At 35.8% G+C, this 16782-nt stretch overlaps 1 protein-coding gene across 5 annotated transcripts in view; it reads left to right on the top strand.

Moving 5' to 3' along the window:
• Positions 1–671: 671 nt before the first annotated feature.
• The window catches only part of LOC123535830 (pleckstrin homology domain-containing family A member 7-like), an 80811-nt gene continuing 64700 nt past the window's right edge, over positions 672–16782 (top strand). For all 5 annotated transcript variants that reach the window (XM_053527560.1, XM_053527559.1, XM_053527558.1 and 2 more), the window contains exons 1-4: positions 672–712; positions 12104–12305; positions 14556–14652; positions 15689–15872. In XM_053527560.1, the coding sequence (XP_053383535.1) occupies positions 12156–12305; positions 14556–14652; positions 15689–15872 (431 nt within the window). In that variant the 5' untranslated portion in view covers positions 672–712; positions 12104–12155. The remainder of the gene's footprint in view (positions 713–12103; positions 12306–14555; positions 14653–15688; positions 15873–16782) is intronic.

The raw sequence follows: 16782 nt of genomic DNA, 5'->3' as shown, positions 1-16782 counted from the left end.
TAATTAGAACCAAACAAGAAACTAATAACCATGCTCAGATTGGAGCGAAAAGACGAAAGGTGCAAAATGCAGCTAAAAAATTTCAATTTCACCTAAAGGGGCATGTTTCATTGAACCTTATGTAGGAACCCCCCGGCTGGCTACAAAAGGGCGATGGTTTACCCAGGGCAGCCCCGATGAAATAAAGCTCGAAGGGACACCTGAGTCTTCCTCAAAAGATCAAAGCGGAAAGACGCAACATTGTGCGGCCATTAACCCTTTATTTAACCTCTAATTCCTGTAAGAACTTGCCATACTTCGTTTGGACAGTACCCCTTTAAATGATAAGGGGGTGCTACCAAAAAAAAAATACTGACTGAAGGGGAACATGAGATCAAATCAGACTGACAGATTTGGGGAGGATCATGATCTCAGTAGCTGCAAAGGGGGAAAACTGAATCGTGTCCCCCAAAGATAAGGTTAAAAGCAAAATTTTAAAAAAACAAATTTTTTTTAGAAAAATTGCTTTCTAAGGAAAACTTGATATGAACAGAAAATTTTAAAGAGTTGTTTCTTTTTTAAGCAGTCACTTGTCGTAAGCAGCCCTCTTTAAAGGCTGTTTAATACAGGGTTTTTCATTATTAGTATTCTTATTTTATTTGTTTGTATATTTTCAGGATTACCTCGGCTGGGAGCAGGCATTGACAATTGATGGCACAGTCTTCTTTATTGAGTAAGTTTTTGATATTTGGATTACAATACAACCCCACCCTCTCCCCACTCCCACCCCCTCTAGCGGCCTCTCCACAGGATTGTTTTCATTGCACAGGTTCCTCTCTGTTTGGTATCCTTTTTAAATTGGCCCCCATTACAAAAAGAAAAAAAGCGCCTTTTAAACTTGTAATGTTTGGGTCATACAACAAAACACAATTGAAAAATCTGAAGGAAAGCAAAAGCTTTAATTTTTCCTAGTTTGGGCAATAAAAAAGAAAAAGTTTTAAAAATGGCTGGGATCCCAAATGCTTAAGTCAACCTGGGGCTTGAGCCATCATTTCTGGAGCAACCAGTGTTTCTGAACTTGGGTCATTTTACTTTCAAGTTAATTTTTAAAAGCAAAATGTCTTAAATTAACGGGATTTTTTTCCCTTTTTTTAATTTCAAAAGGGAAAACATGTTTTGGGGGGGACATCATAAAATAATCCATACCTCATCAAAATGAGGGGAAATGCAGTTTGCATAAAATTGTTATGTTCGGGGAAAAGAAAAAACTTAATGTATATAATATTGTTTTTTGGGTTTTTGTAAGCCTACAATTTTGTAATGAAGTTTTTTTTTTTATTTAAATTTTTTAATGAAAAAAAATTTCCTAAGGTCTGAAAGGGGGCAAAGTTTGGGTAACACTGCTGAGTGAAAACATATCCTGTTTTTAAGATGCCGGCATGTAGTCAGGGGGTTTATTGCGATTTTTTGTGTGATGTTTAATGGGCCCGGGAAGTTTTATTCTTATTTAATACAACAAAATTGTGTGATTATCGAAATTCCCTTTTTGATTGGGTTTTATTGATCTGTTCATGATGGGAAAAATGTGCAACGTCTACTCCCCCTTTGAAAACCATTGGAAGTGCATCAAAACAAAAAACGTCGTACTTTTTCCCCAAACTCTTAAAATTTTAATACCACCCGCTTAAATTTTCACAGGGCCCAAAAACACTTTTTAGCCGCCCTGAGAAAAACCCAAAATTGGGCTTTGCGACTAGCATGGATCCAGATCAGGATCCAGCTGTTCGCTAACGTTTTCTCAAAATTTCAATAGGCTTTTAAAAGGGAAAAGCTGGATCCTGACCCCCTGGGGGATGCCAGGGGTGGCTGGTCCATGCTGGTCGCAAAGCCACTTGTTTTTCTCATGGGCGGTCATATAATTTTATTGTTTTCCAGCTTGAAACCCGATAACAAAAAAAAAATTTTTTCTGTCCCTTAGTTGGCGAAAGAGGTTTGACTGTATATAAGTTAAACCATTCTACTGTACACTGTTAAGGAAAAAAATTACTTAGTTACACTCAAAAAAACCAAAAGGGTTTTCATTTGGGAATTTTTAAAAGTAAGAAAAGTTTTTAAAAAAGGGGGGAAACCTGAAACAAAACCCCCATATTTTTTCAAATTTCCCCCTTTATTTTCCAGTCATATAGACAAAAAATGAGAAAAAAAAAATAAAAACTCTTTAAAACAAAAAATTTAAACAAACCCTTGGGCCCGATAGGCAAGAAAATTTGGCACCATCTACTAAACCAGGGCAATTAAGCCTAAAAAACTTTTTTTTTTCAAGCATTTGTTTTTTTTTTGAACATTTAAAGTGGTAACTCTTTATTCTCTAATAAATTATTTATAGTGTAGATTTTTCTTCTTTTTATAAAACTTTTTTTTTGAAACATTGTTTTTTTTGGGTAACCATGCTGATATTCTGATTCGCGCCTCAGTGCTTGGTAAATCAAAAACTGTTTAAAATTTAAATTTTGCCCCCCGCTTTGGAGACATAGTTTTTTGCTCTGCATTGTCGTCCATCTGTCTTACGACACTTTATTTTCCGATCTATAACTGAAGAACCATTTGACCTAGAATCTTCAAACTTCGTAGGCCTTAGATTAGGGTGGCAGGGCTTATGGAGTAGACGACCCCTACTGCTTTTGTGGGTCACTCCATTTAAATCAAGGGCACAGGGAAACCGAACATGGAAAACCATTTATAACTTAAAAACACTAGGCCCCGAATTTGAAACTTGTCTGTTTTCCCCTAGCGAACGGTTTTATTTTATTAGGCACTAATTGGGTATAATTGGATTTTAAAATTTAAAACCCTCAAAAATTTAAAACTATTTTCGTCCCCCTAGGGAAGAAATGTGGGGTTTTAAAAATATACATCAAAATTTGGGAAGTTAACAAATCTTGCAATAAGCAAAAAAAAGGGTTCAAAGAATTTAGCTAACAGAAAAAGAAGGGTTCCAATATTTAAACTTCAGTGTTCATCTAAGAATTTCTGTTCATTCCATCTATTGTCCATTTTGAGCGTCAGCATGACTCCATATCGCAATTTAATGCTTTTGTTTCAACAACAGTCCAATTACTTTTGCCAGCCACAGCATCAATTGTTTGATACAAAAGAGAAACACATGGTATTCTTCCTCCAAAAGGTAAGATCTGTGGATTTGGGATTGTAAAACCAGTTATAACCCACATTTGCGTTCACATTTGTAAAATAATGTAGCATTACTTTTTAATGTAGTATTAAAACCACCTCCCGAGATGGAAATTCACGTTTTACGCCACATATAGTGTGGACGCAAACGAGTTTAAAAAATAAACCCAAGTTAATGTAGGATTAAAAACGTAGTCTGAACACGGTATTAGTGGGATGATTGGACATGCCAAGTAGGTGATCCCAATTGCAGTCAACCATCAATGTCTCTTTGACTTTCGCTCTTGTCCCCTATTGACTTCTTGCATATACGACTATGCATTGGGGGAGAAACGTGCTTTTTAGCTCACCTGAGCAATGCTCAGGTGAGTTTTTCTGATCGCTCAATGTCCGGCGTCCGTCGTCTGTCGTCTGTCGTCCGTCGTCTGTCAACATTTAGCTTGTGTATGCGATAGAGGCTGTATTTTTCAATTAATCTTCATGAATATTGGTCAGAATGATAACCTTGATGAAATCTAGGCCGAGTTTGAAAATGGGTCATCTCGGGTCAAAAACTAGGTCACTAGGTCAAATCAAAGAAAAACCTTGTGTATGCGATAGAGGCTGTATTTTTCAACTAATCTTCATGAATATTGGTCAGAATGATAACCTTGATGAAATCTAGGCCGAGTTTGAAAATGGGTCATCTGGGATCAAAAACTAGGTCACTAGGTCAAATCAAAGAAAAACCTTGTGTATGCGATAGAGGCTGTATTTTTCAATTGATCTTCATGAATATTGGTCAGAATGATTGCCTTGATGAAATCTAGGCCGAGTTCGAAAATGGGTCATCTCGGGTCAAAAACTAGGTCACTAGGTCAAATCAAAGAAAAACCTTGTGTATGCGATAGAGGCTGTATTTTTCAACTAATCTTCATGAATATTGGTCAGAATGATAGCCTTGATGAAATCTAGGCAGAGTTTGAAAATGGGTCATCTCGGGTCAAAAACTAGGTCACTAGGTCAAATCAAAGAAAAACCTTGTGTATGCGATAGAGGCTGTATTTTTCAATTGATCTTCATGAATATTGGTCAGAATGATTGCCTTGATGAAATCTAGGGCGAGTTCGAAAATGGGTCATCTCGGGTCAAAAACTAGTTCACTAGGTCAAATCAAAGAAAAACCTTGTGTATGCGATAGAGGCGGTATTTTTCAATTGATCTTCATGAATTTTGGTCAGAATGATTACCTTGATGAAATCTAGGCCGAGTTCGAAAATGGGTCATCTGGGATTAAAAACTAGGTCACTAGGTCAAATCAAGGAAAAACCTTGTGTATGCGATAGAGGCTGTATTTTTCAACTGATCTTCATGAAATTTAGCCAGAATGATTACCTTGATAAAATCTAGGCCGAGTTCGAAAATGGGTCATCTGGGATCAAAAACTAGGTCACTAGGTCAAATCGAAGAAAAACATTGTGTATGCAATAGAGGATGTAGTTTTCAATTGATTTTTATGAAATTTGGTCAGGATGATTGTCTTCATGAAATCTAGGTCGAATTTGAATATGGGTCATCTGAGGTCAAAAACTAGGTCACTTGGTCAAATCAAAGAAAAAACTTGTACATGTGTTAGAGGCTGTATTTTTCAATTGATCTTCATGAATTTTGGTCAGAATGATTGCCTTGATAAAATCTAGGTCGAGTTTGAACATGGGTCATCTAGGGTCAAAAACTAGGCCATATCATAATCTAAGAAAATGCTTGTTTTATCACAAGAGACCAATTTTTTGGTCCAATCTTAATGAAAATTGGTCAGAATATTTGTTTCCATGAAATCACTAGGTCAAACATGTTTAACACTGTTATGGTGTGTTTCTTAGGTGAGCGACCTAGGGCCATCTTGGCCCTCTTGTTTAAAAAGCATCTTCTAGTTGTCCCTTAGCTTGTAAAGGAGGGAGATAACTTTTCAAGAGATCCTGTGTGGCATGCAGGAATCTCAAATATTCTGTTTGACAGGTTCTGGGTTTGAGCCACCGGGTTGGAAGCAGTCTCTTTTAAATCTGTCACTTGTTGCAGACAATTGAGTTCAGCCTGGTAGAGTTTCAATAAAGCAGCTAGCTTCGTGCAGCACATAATAGTACTACTGGTATTTAATTGTCTAAGATGAATTTGAAATTTAAATGTTAAAGGGACTGAACTGTTAATTCGGGCTAAAAATGAACTTTCTTGGTCTTATCTAAAACTTTAGAACATGATCGAGTTTTTGTTTCTTAACTATTTCAAAATGTTCTAAATTAAGAAGAAAAAGCATGTCTGAGTAGGAATTCAACCCAGGTTTCCTCTGCAGTAAAAGCCTTTCTACCATCTTGACCAATACCCCATAGTCTAAGAATTTGTACTTAATGACCATTTATACAAAGTTTTATAATTAAGGCAATTTACCTTGGGTACTCCGTGACAAATGCTTTTCAGTTTTGAATGGAAAGGCTTGAAATGGACAAATATAGCATCACTTTTGTGATATCTTATAATCTTCTTTTTTGTTGTCATATACCACCTGGAGGTCAGTCCCTTTAAACTTTTAAATTTAAGATTCCTTGATAACTAGATGTGACAAAATGTAATGAATGTGTTTCACATTGCCTGACATACTTGTATACCTAGACAGACTTCTATTTTAACAAGTAAAAATAAGGAGTGTTATGTAATTTGCAGCCATAGTTCTGTTGGCAAGTGTTGTAAAGTGCCGTTAAAATTATTTTGCGTATTCTATTGGAGTGTTGCAAACTAAGCGAATTTACGTCTTCTCTCTGTCTTTGTCTTTCTAATACCCATACTTATATCAAGGTTTGTTAAAACCTTGATGAAGAGTGTATTCAAGTGTAGTTCTATTACAGAGAAGGATGAAAGGTGTCAATGGTGGGCTCAAGCCCAACTGGGCTCTGAGAGGTATCTGTGCATGACACTTCCACTTGACAGTGTTCATTAAGCTTGCAAGTGGCCTTACCTAGTTTGCTGCTCTTCATGTTTATATAATAAATTACATCAAAATTGAGCCGCGCAGGCTGGTCTGGATCCATGCTGGTCGCAAAGCCACTATGTTGGTTTTCTCATGGCACGGCTCATTTGATGAAAGACTCATATTTCTGCTCCATATTCTACCCATGTTCTTTATGTTATTTGTTCATCATTCTTATTTGTCAACTTTGATCCGCTCATGCGTAAAAAATGTTTAATTAAGTTATCATCAATCTTTTAAAGGCATATTGTTTATTCAAGGGTGGTTAATTATTGTACTCCTGACTTTTAACTTAATTTTACAGTTGATACATTTTGTAGCAGTTACGATTACCCCAGAGAGCATAGTGCGTTAGACCCTATTGAAGTACTATTACGATTTGATGGTTATGATAGCCGGGACGCTCATTTACCGATCATTTCTACACAAATAACATGATCATTCTTGTGTTACAAAATGATTGTTTTATTCACGTTTTGTCCACCATCTTTAAATAATTTAGTATGTATCACATTACTGCTGTCGATGTTATCGTAACTCAGTACCATGGAGGCCTTTCTGTGTTACGGTTATAAGATCAGATAATATTCACGGATGTTCCTCAAGTTACATTGCAGAGTTGTCATTCTTTATGAGAAATAAATATTAAAAAATGTAGAATTTCAATGGCGATAAAATGTGACTTTGTTTAAAGAATGTAATATTGTATGTAACGTTTCAGTTTTGCTCAAAAATGGTCACAGTCTGTTTATTTTGATTTATGTGAAAATTTTTGTATCTGTTGTATATATTGGTTATTATGGTTGAAAGAGCTAACTCACTGGCATACAGAAATGAATTCAAAGTTTGATTTTGTGATTATCGATAATTAAAGTACAGTTATTATATGCAAATATATTGTTTTGATTTTCAATTAGCTATATTTGCAGATATGAATAACTTCGCAACAAGATTTTTTACAGGGGCACGAGTCCAGATTTATGTTTTTAGTACATTTTAGCAACACATGTATACTCAGAACAAGGGTTTTATTGAAGTTGAAGGTGGAAATTGCAAAGTAGAGTGAGGGTTGGGGGCAGTCTGTAGGTCCTCTCATTTAGAACTTGATTTGCAACAGGAAAAGTAGCTTTGGCTTCAGACACTATAGCTAGGGAAAATTTCCGTCTCATGGCCCTTATTGAAACCCCTGACTGAAGTACTGCTCGCATTATGTAGACAGATATTGTGCCTAACGGTTACCTTTTCTTTATTATATTTTTGTGTTTGGAATGTTCAAACCCTTGCAAACTGGAGTCTTTTACTTGACATCAATGATCGCTATTTTACTGTACTGAAATTTATATAATGTCCCTTTAAGTTAAAATGTTTCAAAATGGTAATAAAGGTAGGTAGGCCAATGAATTTATTGCACAAACATGTAATATTATACTTCCATTGCAAAATCATCACAGTATAAACATATCATTAGTTCACAATAAAATTGCAAATTAGATTTTTAATGAGCCGTGCCATGGGAAAACTAACATAGTGGGTTTGCGACCAGCATGGATCCAGACCAGCCTGCGCATCCGCGCAGTCTGGTCAGGATTCATGCTGTTTGCTAACGTATTCTCTAATTGCAATGGGCTTTCAAAGCAAACAGCATGGATCCTGACCAGACTGCGCAGATGCACAGGCTGGTCTGGATCCATGCTGGTCACAAACCCACTATGTTGGTTTTCTCATGGCACGGCTCATTTTTTCTTATTATTTGATTATTGACTACTGTTTGATTTAGAAATTAAAAAGCTGATGGGAACTAATGTGCCTACAGTAAACCACATGTGAAGAAACATTAGTGTAAATTACAATAAAATTCGCTTCATTTCACCATATATTTATGTGCATTTTAAATACCCATTTTGTACAGTTTTCAGGAAGTTGAATAGGGCTAGGTTGTTAACAAGATCTTTCTTTATATTTCGAATAACTGTATCCAGTTCCCATACCAAGATCGCTGTCAAAATCTCCATCTAAAATTCTGTTCCCACCAAAAGGGTATAATTATAATAATAATAGTGCGAAAATGGTTAAGACAGTTTAAGAAAGAAATCAGACTGCATTTAGGATGTTGAGTGATCCAGGATTTTGTGTCAGTACCCTAGAATAGATTGTAAAGTTTTCGAGATAGCATCTAAGAAATCGTAAAAAAAATGTCTCTTAAAATATGGTCAGTCAAATTCAAGCAACATTTTAAGGTCAGTTTGTAGTGGTTGTATATTTTGTTAGAGGAACAAAAGATCCATTTATATGTATACTTAGGTTGGAAATGTATGTTTAATTATTTTTGGTTATAAATTTTTTAATTACCCCCCTTTAATATGAATATGAAGTATTTAAAAAAGAGCCGTTTCTTTAGGTATTATAATATAACTTCTAGTTTTACATTTGCATGATTTAAAGACTTAGAGATTGGGATATTTCGACAATTTGAACCATAAAGCAAGCTTTAAAACAATATGCAGAAATAGCTTCCAGATTAATTTGATTCCAGTTTCTTGATTGCAAAACCAGGATAGGCAAAGGGAGGTAATAATAATTTTATGAATTTTCGTTTCTAATAAATTTTAGTTAAATATAAAACTCTACGATAAGAAATTAAGTTTCCAAAAAAAATGTCTCACAAAGTATATGTTACAAAAAATCTGAGGGAGGTAATTCTATGTAAACCGTTATGTTATAATGAGCATTACTTGAAGTCAAGTCATTTGCTCATCCTTTTGCTACCAGTCTGTGTTTTACTTTAATGGAAAATATTATTTGATGTCACATGCAGAGCTTGTAAACATTCTCAATTTCATGGTCGTACAAAATGACTAAAAGTGCAGAAGATTTAAAGCTGATAACTTTAATCAAGTGTGAAAATAATTAACAGAAATCAGTTAATCTGAAGGCAATCTCCACCAGTGGCCAATATGTGTGGATCAAGTCATTATCCACTGTTAATGAAAAGAAAATAACCAAAAGCCGACTAGATATTTCAGTTATTTTACAGGGCCTCGATGGCTGAGTGGTTAGGGTTGCTGACTTCAAAGTACTTGCCCCTCATCAATGTAGGTCTGTAACCTTGCTTGGGATGTAGTATTCTTAATTTGAGGAAATTCTGGTCCACTCAGCTGAATGATTGAAGTTTGGTGGATCTACCCAGGTGCTAGCCCATGTCTGACACAGTGAGCCTGGAGCCCAGGCCACCTGGGGTTTGACTCCACCATTAAAAGATTGAAAAGTCATATGACCTTCATTGTGCTGGTATTACTCTAAACATAACACAGAAAATTAATTAATTTACAGAAATACAGAGTATAGAAGAGACGGTCTTTATTACATGTTTTTAGTGAACTATTGAAAATGTCGCATCGGTAAAAGATCTTGCACTGAAGCAAATGAAATTTGATATCCTCTGTATAATAATATATCTTTTTTTTTTAATTCAATAACAGTTGATTTGTACTGATCTAAAGGTCTAAAACTTCAATCTAAGCTGTTTTTGTGCAAATAAATTATAGCAAAATTTTCAGTTTCCAAATGGCAGTTTGTATGTACTTGTTGACCCTATTCCCCAAACCCTTATTGCAGTATTTTTGAACCGCCTCTGTAGCCTAGTGGTAGAGCGTCCGCTTTGAGTGCGGGAGGTCGTGGGTTCGATCCCCGGCTACGTCATACCAAAGACGTAAAAAAATGGTACTAGTAGCTTCCTCGCTTGGCGCTCAGCATTAAGAGGATAGTGCTAGGACTGGTCAGCCCGGTGTCAGTATAATGTGACTGGGTGGGGTATCATGCCAAGTGTCTACGGCGTGATATTCCAGTGAGGCAGCACTATAAAGTTGGGCATTGTGCTCACTGCTACAAGTAGACACCATCGTTTACCGTATATGACTAAAAAACTGTTGAAAAAGACGTTAAACTCGAACACACACACACAGAGTATTTTTGCCATCTTACTGGCTAACAGAAAGTCAGTGGTTCTACCCAGGATCCCACCTGTGCCTGAAATAATGCCTGCTATCATCATAAGCTGGTAATTCACTCTCTGTCTTTAAATTGTGTCAGTGTGACCTTGACCCCCAATAAATAAAACAAACCTTTAATAAACAAAGGATGAATGGAAAAGTGTTTTATTCATATTATGCCCTTAAGCTTCTTTCTCATTCACCTCCCGTATTGCTGGTCATCGTATGGAAGCGTCCTGGTGCCAGCTAGTAGAGAAATTTGTAGTAAGTCCTACGTAGGAGTTATTATGTCCTATGTAATAGTTACTAAGTCTTACTTAGTCCTGAGTTATTAAGTAGTATGTAAGGACTTACAATGTCCTACGTAAGGGTTACTATTTGTAAGTCATAGATGTCATATGTAGGAGTTTGTATGTCTTACGTGTAAGTTAGTTAGTTCCTACATTGGCGTGAGTAAGCCATATGTAGGAGGTATTAAGTCCTATGCAGGAGTTAGTAAGTCACACATAGGAGATATTATGTCTTACGTATATGTTACATTATGCTACATAGGAATTAGTGTCTTTCATAAGAGTTAGTAAATTGTATGTAACTATGAGTTAGTACGTCATATATATAGGAGTTAGTAAGTTATACGTAGGAGTAATTAAGTTGTATATAGGAGTAAGTTAGTCATATGTAGGAGTAAGTAAGTGGAGTAAGTAAGTCGTATGTAGAAGTAAGTAAGTGTGGTAAGTAAGTCGTATGTAGGAGTAAGTAAGTCGTATGTAAGAGTCAGTAAGTTGTATGTACGAGTAAGTAAGTCATATCTAGGAGTAAGTAAGTCGTATATAGGAGTAAGTAAGTTGTATGTAAAAGTAAGTTCGTCATATGTATAAGTTATTATGTCATAATTATATGCCGGTAGAAGTCAGTTAGTCAAACGAAGGAGTTAGTAAGTTTTATGTAAGAGTTTAAATAAGTTGTACACAGGCTTCCATTATAAACATCCCTTAGGCCTAAAAAAAAAAATTCTTTGTTTCCGGTAACATGCTGAAAAAAATTAGGGTAGGTAGGTCGGAATTTTTTTTTTTTTGGAAATTTTTTTTATTAAGGGGGACTTTTCGGAAATTATTTTTTTGTCAAAAAATGATTACAAATAAGGGGGTTATGCCTTTAGAGCATCAGTAAGTTGATTTCTAACATCACTGGCTATGTTTAAATCATAAAAAGTGCAGTTTTGTATCTTTTTGTTAAAAAGTTGAAAAAAATATTCTCCAAGGCCATAAAAACATTTAGGGTCGGGCCAAACATTTAGGGTAGGTCGGGATACCGGAAACAAACAATTTTTTTTTTTGCGCCTTACTTGACTGACTCAGAAAATTGAATTGTTAGTACTCAAATGAGGAGGAAATTTAGATCTATTGCTATAAATTACTTTACAAGATCGACTTGTGTAAATATACACTGATATTCCTCATTAAGTTGACATTAATGATATAAAACATCAATAAAAATGAAAGATTTTTATGATTGTCTTATTTACTATGAGGTGTATTTAGAGCATGATAAATATTTTATACCTATTAAATATTAATTTACTCTACAAATTCTATATTGATTGATGGAATTTGTAGTTTATATTGACAGTTAATAAGTTGATAAATATTAACTACAATTTACGAGCAAAGCGGGCTGAAAAATATTTCACAAAATAATTTAGATTTCATTTTATGATAAAAATAAAAGGTATGCTTGTCAGGTTTTAAAGGGCAGCCCGGATGTGCCTCTGAATCTGTGCAATATCATGTTGCCAAGAAAATGTACAACTTTGGTGGTATTTAATAAAGATGTTGTTGTTCTTGTGACGCAACTTAATAAAGTGTATAAGTTGTGACCAAATTAACTGAAATCTGTAATGTGGCTCATTGTTTACCTGTATATGGTTCTTTTGTTTTCATTTCAGTCACAATCGTAGAATTACAACCTTCGATCATCCAGTGTCTGGACAGCCAGTAATGGAGGGGCCGACTCGCACACCACCACAGAGTCCGCTTACAAAGGGCAGTCAGCACAGGAAGAGTGGTAAATCGCGGAACATGAAAGCACCTGCTGCATCAAGGGAAGAGAACTCTAAGGTCATTCTAAGAGGATGGCTTCAGAAACAAGTGAATATTTTTAAACATTATTTTGTGTTATGTTAAATAAAATAAATTATTAAATTTTCTGTCACTCAAAGTTTATATACACCATGATATCTTTTCATCTCATTTTAAAATTAAAAAAAAATTCTTTTGTCAGAATTCTGGAAATACAGTCGAAACTCTATCTAAAACTTACTTATCTCAAAATTCCATCTACCTTGAAGACATTATCCAGTCTTGTTGTGAAAACATGTGCACAAAATGTCATTTTTAAGTCGAATTTCGATTATCTCCAGGTAAAACGCTCAATTTACTTGTCACTTGGAATTTAAGATACTGAATTTTAACTGAAAATTGGGATCTATCCCTCTGTGGTAACATGTGATATACAGAATGAGGTATATACTATTGAATTAAAAAATGTTTACTTCTGGCACGTGTACAGAGGGTCTGACTTCAGACTTTTTTGGAAGAATACGCTTTTTCCTTGTGCCTAATCAGCATTCACATAACTTGTCCGAACCGTAACGTCTTGCACATCAGTACAAATATGGGCATTGTTGCTTTTATTCCAAAGTCTGCCTTTACATTGATAGGGAATCAATCTTGCGCGAAGTGATGAAAATCGGAATCGATCCCTCTATGGTAGCATACGATATACCAAATGAGATATTTACAATCAATTTGAAAAATGTGTCCTTCGGTCCGTGCAGTCATTAGACAGTCCTTTTCAAATGTTTTATCAGTTTAATCATATTTTATTGTTAGCCCACCATCATCAGATGTTGGGCTATTCAAATCACTCTGCGTCTGTGGTCCATCGTCCTTCCGTCCATCCTTCCGTTAACAATTTCTCGTTATCGCATCTCCTCAGAAACTGCTGGGGAGATTTTGACCAAACTTTGTCAGAATGATGTATAATATTAGTACCTTAGTTGTGTCCCTCTGAAAATCAGACTTTGAGTGAGTTATGGCCCTTTGTTTATTTTTATAATTTACATAGATTTATATAGGGAAAAACTTTGAAAATCTTTTTGTCCAAAGCCACAGAGCCTAGGGCTTTGATATTTTGTATGTTACATCATCTAGTGGTCCTCTACTAAGATTGTTCAAATTATTCCCCTAGGGTGAAATATGGCCCCGCCCTGGGGGTCACATGGTTTACATAGACTGATATAGGGAAAAAATTTGAAAATCATCTTGTCCAAAACCACAAAGCCTTGGGCTTTGATATTTGTAATGTAGCATCACCTAGTGGTTCTCTACCAAGTTTGTTCAAATTATCCCCCTATGGTCAAATATGGCCCACCCAGGGCGTCACAGGGTTTATAAGACTTATATAGGGAAAAACTTTAAAAACCTTCTTGTCCATTCAAATTTAAATTTGGACCACATGTATAGTTTTGAGTGGCAAGATGAATCTTAACATGAGTTGACCTAGTGACCTACTTTCGCATTTCTGTAACTACAGCCTTCAAATTTGGACCACATGCATAGGTTTGTGTACCGAAATAAACTGTGACCTTGACATTGACGTAGTGATCTACTTTCACTTTTTTGAAGGTACAGGCTTCAAATTTGGACCACATGATTGTATAGTTTTGTTTTTTAGAAATGAAATTTGACCTTGATTTTGACCTTTCTCAAGCTACAGCCTTCAAATTTGGACCACATGCATAGTTTTGTGTACCGAAATGAACTTTGACCTTGAGATTGACCTAGTGACCTACTTTCACATTTCTCAGGCTACAGTCTTCAAATTTGGACCACATGCATAGTTTTGTGTTCTGAATTGAAATTTGGCCTTGGTTTTTACCTAGTATGTACCTACTTTCACATTTCTCAAGCTACAACCTTCAAATTTGAAGCACATGCATAGTTTTGTGTACCGAAATGAACATTAACCTTGAAATTGATCTAATGACCTACTTTCACATTTCTCAAGCTACAGCTTCTAAACTTGGACTTCATGCATGGGCCACATGCACAGTTTTGTATATCTAAATGAACTTTGATCTTGATTTTGACCTTGAGCTAGTCTTTAAATTTGGAACATTCAAAAATGGCTAAATGGTGGGTGCCACGATCACTCTGTGATCTCTTGTATATATATATATATATACAAAAGGGTTGGGCCAGAAGTTATTACAACATTATCAAGGACCCTCAAATGTTTTCAAATTTTATTGGATGAGTTGAAGTTGGATCAATTTCCGATTGAGGCAGTGCCTTATTTCATATTATACATTATATTGTATTGTCTAAATATTTCAGGAGAGTGGTGGGTTGAAGATGTGGAAAAAGAAATGGTGTGTCCTTGCCGATTTTGGTCTCTTCTTCTACAAAGATGATTCAGAACAGACCTGTATAGGTAAGTTCACAAGGCCTTGGTATTTAAGAGGCCTTCATGACCGAGGGAGTAAGTTTGCTGACTTTGAATAACTTGCCCGTCACTTCTGTAGGTTTGAACCTTGCTGAGGTTGTCACGTGAGGAAGCCATCTAGCAGGCTTACGGAAGGTTGGCAGTTCTAACCAGGTCCCTGCCTTCAAAAGCTGGAAAGTTGCCATATAACCATAAGTGTGACTTAAAAAAGAAAACAAGGTGCTTGTTTATAAGGTTCCTAACCTTTATGCTGCTAAATTTCTAAATGGACATTCATTCAATTTGGGCAAAAACCATTTATTATTCGAAGGGGGTGTTCACTGAATATTTATTGACTGAATTGCGAACAGTGCAGACCATGATAGTGCAGGCTGATCTTGGTCTGCACTGGTCGCAAAGGCAGAATCACTTGCGGCCAGCAGGCTAAAGGTTTATTGTAAGATTGATGCTTGTGATGAACTGTTTGTTTTCTGAAGATAAGGATGTGTAGGTTATGCATCTGTTAGTGCATGTATTCCAAATCATGGTATATTTGATTTGACCTTTGAAAATGCCGAAGAACAAGTGAACAGGTTCATTCTGTTGAAATATATACAAATGATGAGATTCAGTTGATGCATCTTGAAGTGTAACTGCATAATATATCTAAATTTTACATAATCCCTTTTATGCCGTGGGAGTGAAATAAAGCCATTACATAATTTTGGTATTACATTCAGTGTGATAAAGCTCAGAAGTTGACGTCGTTTTAAGTAAAGGAGACGCTGGTTGAATTGACTTGATGTGTTACTGGTAAAGAAAGAAGAAATTTTGATGTTTCAGTAGGAAATGCTTACGTGTGATAAAAAGAGTATTACATTTGCAGAGCCTCCCATTTTATTATTTTATTCAACTTGTTTAATAAGACACCCATGTAATAGCCTTTATATAATTGTGACATTTATTAGAACTGTCAGTGACAAAGAGATTCTTACTGACATATTACATCAACACTGCAATGATATTTCTTATTTCCCTATCGTAGGTTCCATTCTGCTGCCCAGTTACAAGATAAGTCCGTGTAGCACGCATGACATAAACAAGAAGCACGCCTTCAAGGCTGAACATGAGAACATGAAGACATTTTTCTTTGCTGCTGAGAACCAAAGGGAGATGGAACAGTGGGTGGAAGCATTAAAAATGGCGTCTCTCGTACAGCGAGCTCCAGGGTAAGATGGCATGCATGTGAACAATTTCTGATACAGAGTTGTCAGTCCTGGACCTCACTTTCATCTTGGTCAACATTGTAATTTGTTTTATTTTCCTTAAGATTCTAGCATTTCATTGATTATAAGGTGGTCACATCATATCAGTCTAAACAATAAATAAGAAGCCCATAAAAGATATCAATTTTAGGGTTTGTTTGTTACCCTGAACAGAAATATGTGGGGACAGTATGAGAAATATAGAGACCTGGCATTTGAGAAGATAGTTCTAGAACTGGTCAGCTCGGTGTCAGCATAATCTGATTGGTTGGGGAATGTGTCTATGGCATGATATTCCGAAGACACAGCACTATAAAGCTGTGCATTGAACTCACTGCTACAAGCAGACTCCAATGTTTATATGACTTGAAATTGTTGAAAAGGACGTGAAAGCCGACATCACACACACACAGAACTTGGGTTTTGTATGTTTGTTTTGGGTTTAGGGCTGCAGGTCGTTATATAACTGAAGTAGTAGGTTTTAGGTCATTTTCCCTAGACAGATAAGCTAGGTGTTTGTATCTGTCAAGCATAATATATAATTGACAGGTTCTTGCAACAAAGGGAGGTCATCCTTGTTTAAATTGCATTTCAAGCTTATTTCATGCCAGTTTTGTCTATACTGGTAAAAAGGCACAGCTAGTCTGACCCCAGTGACCATCACAGGTCCTTCACAAGCCATGTGCCAAGATTTGATATCAGTAAAACTGAAAATCATAGTTGTTAATTTGGAAAAAATGTGCAACAAAAAGAAAAAGCTGTGTGAAATGCTCTGTTAGAAATGCCCTGTGTTCTTTGATGTAAGCATTTATAGATACACACTATCTTCATTTTAGAATGGTTTAGCTTACATAATGGCAAAATGTGCATTTAG

This window comes from Mercenaria mercenaria, chromosome 17, assembly GCF_021730395.1.
Source record: "Mercenaria mercenaria strain notata chromosome 17, MADL_Memer_1, whole genome shotgun sequence".
Taxonomy (NCBI): domain Eukaryota; kingdom Metazoa; phylum Mollusca; class Bivalvia; order Venerida; family Veneridae; genus Mercenaria; species Mercenaria mercenaria.
The sequence above is the reverse complement of the archived record's forward strand: the minus strand, read 5'-3'. Positions and strand labels throughout refer to the sequence as shown.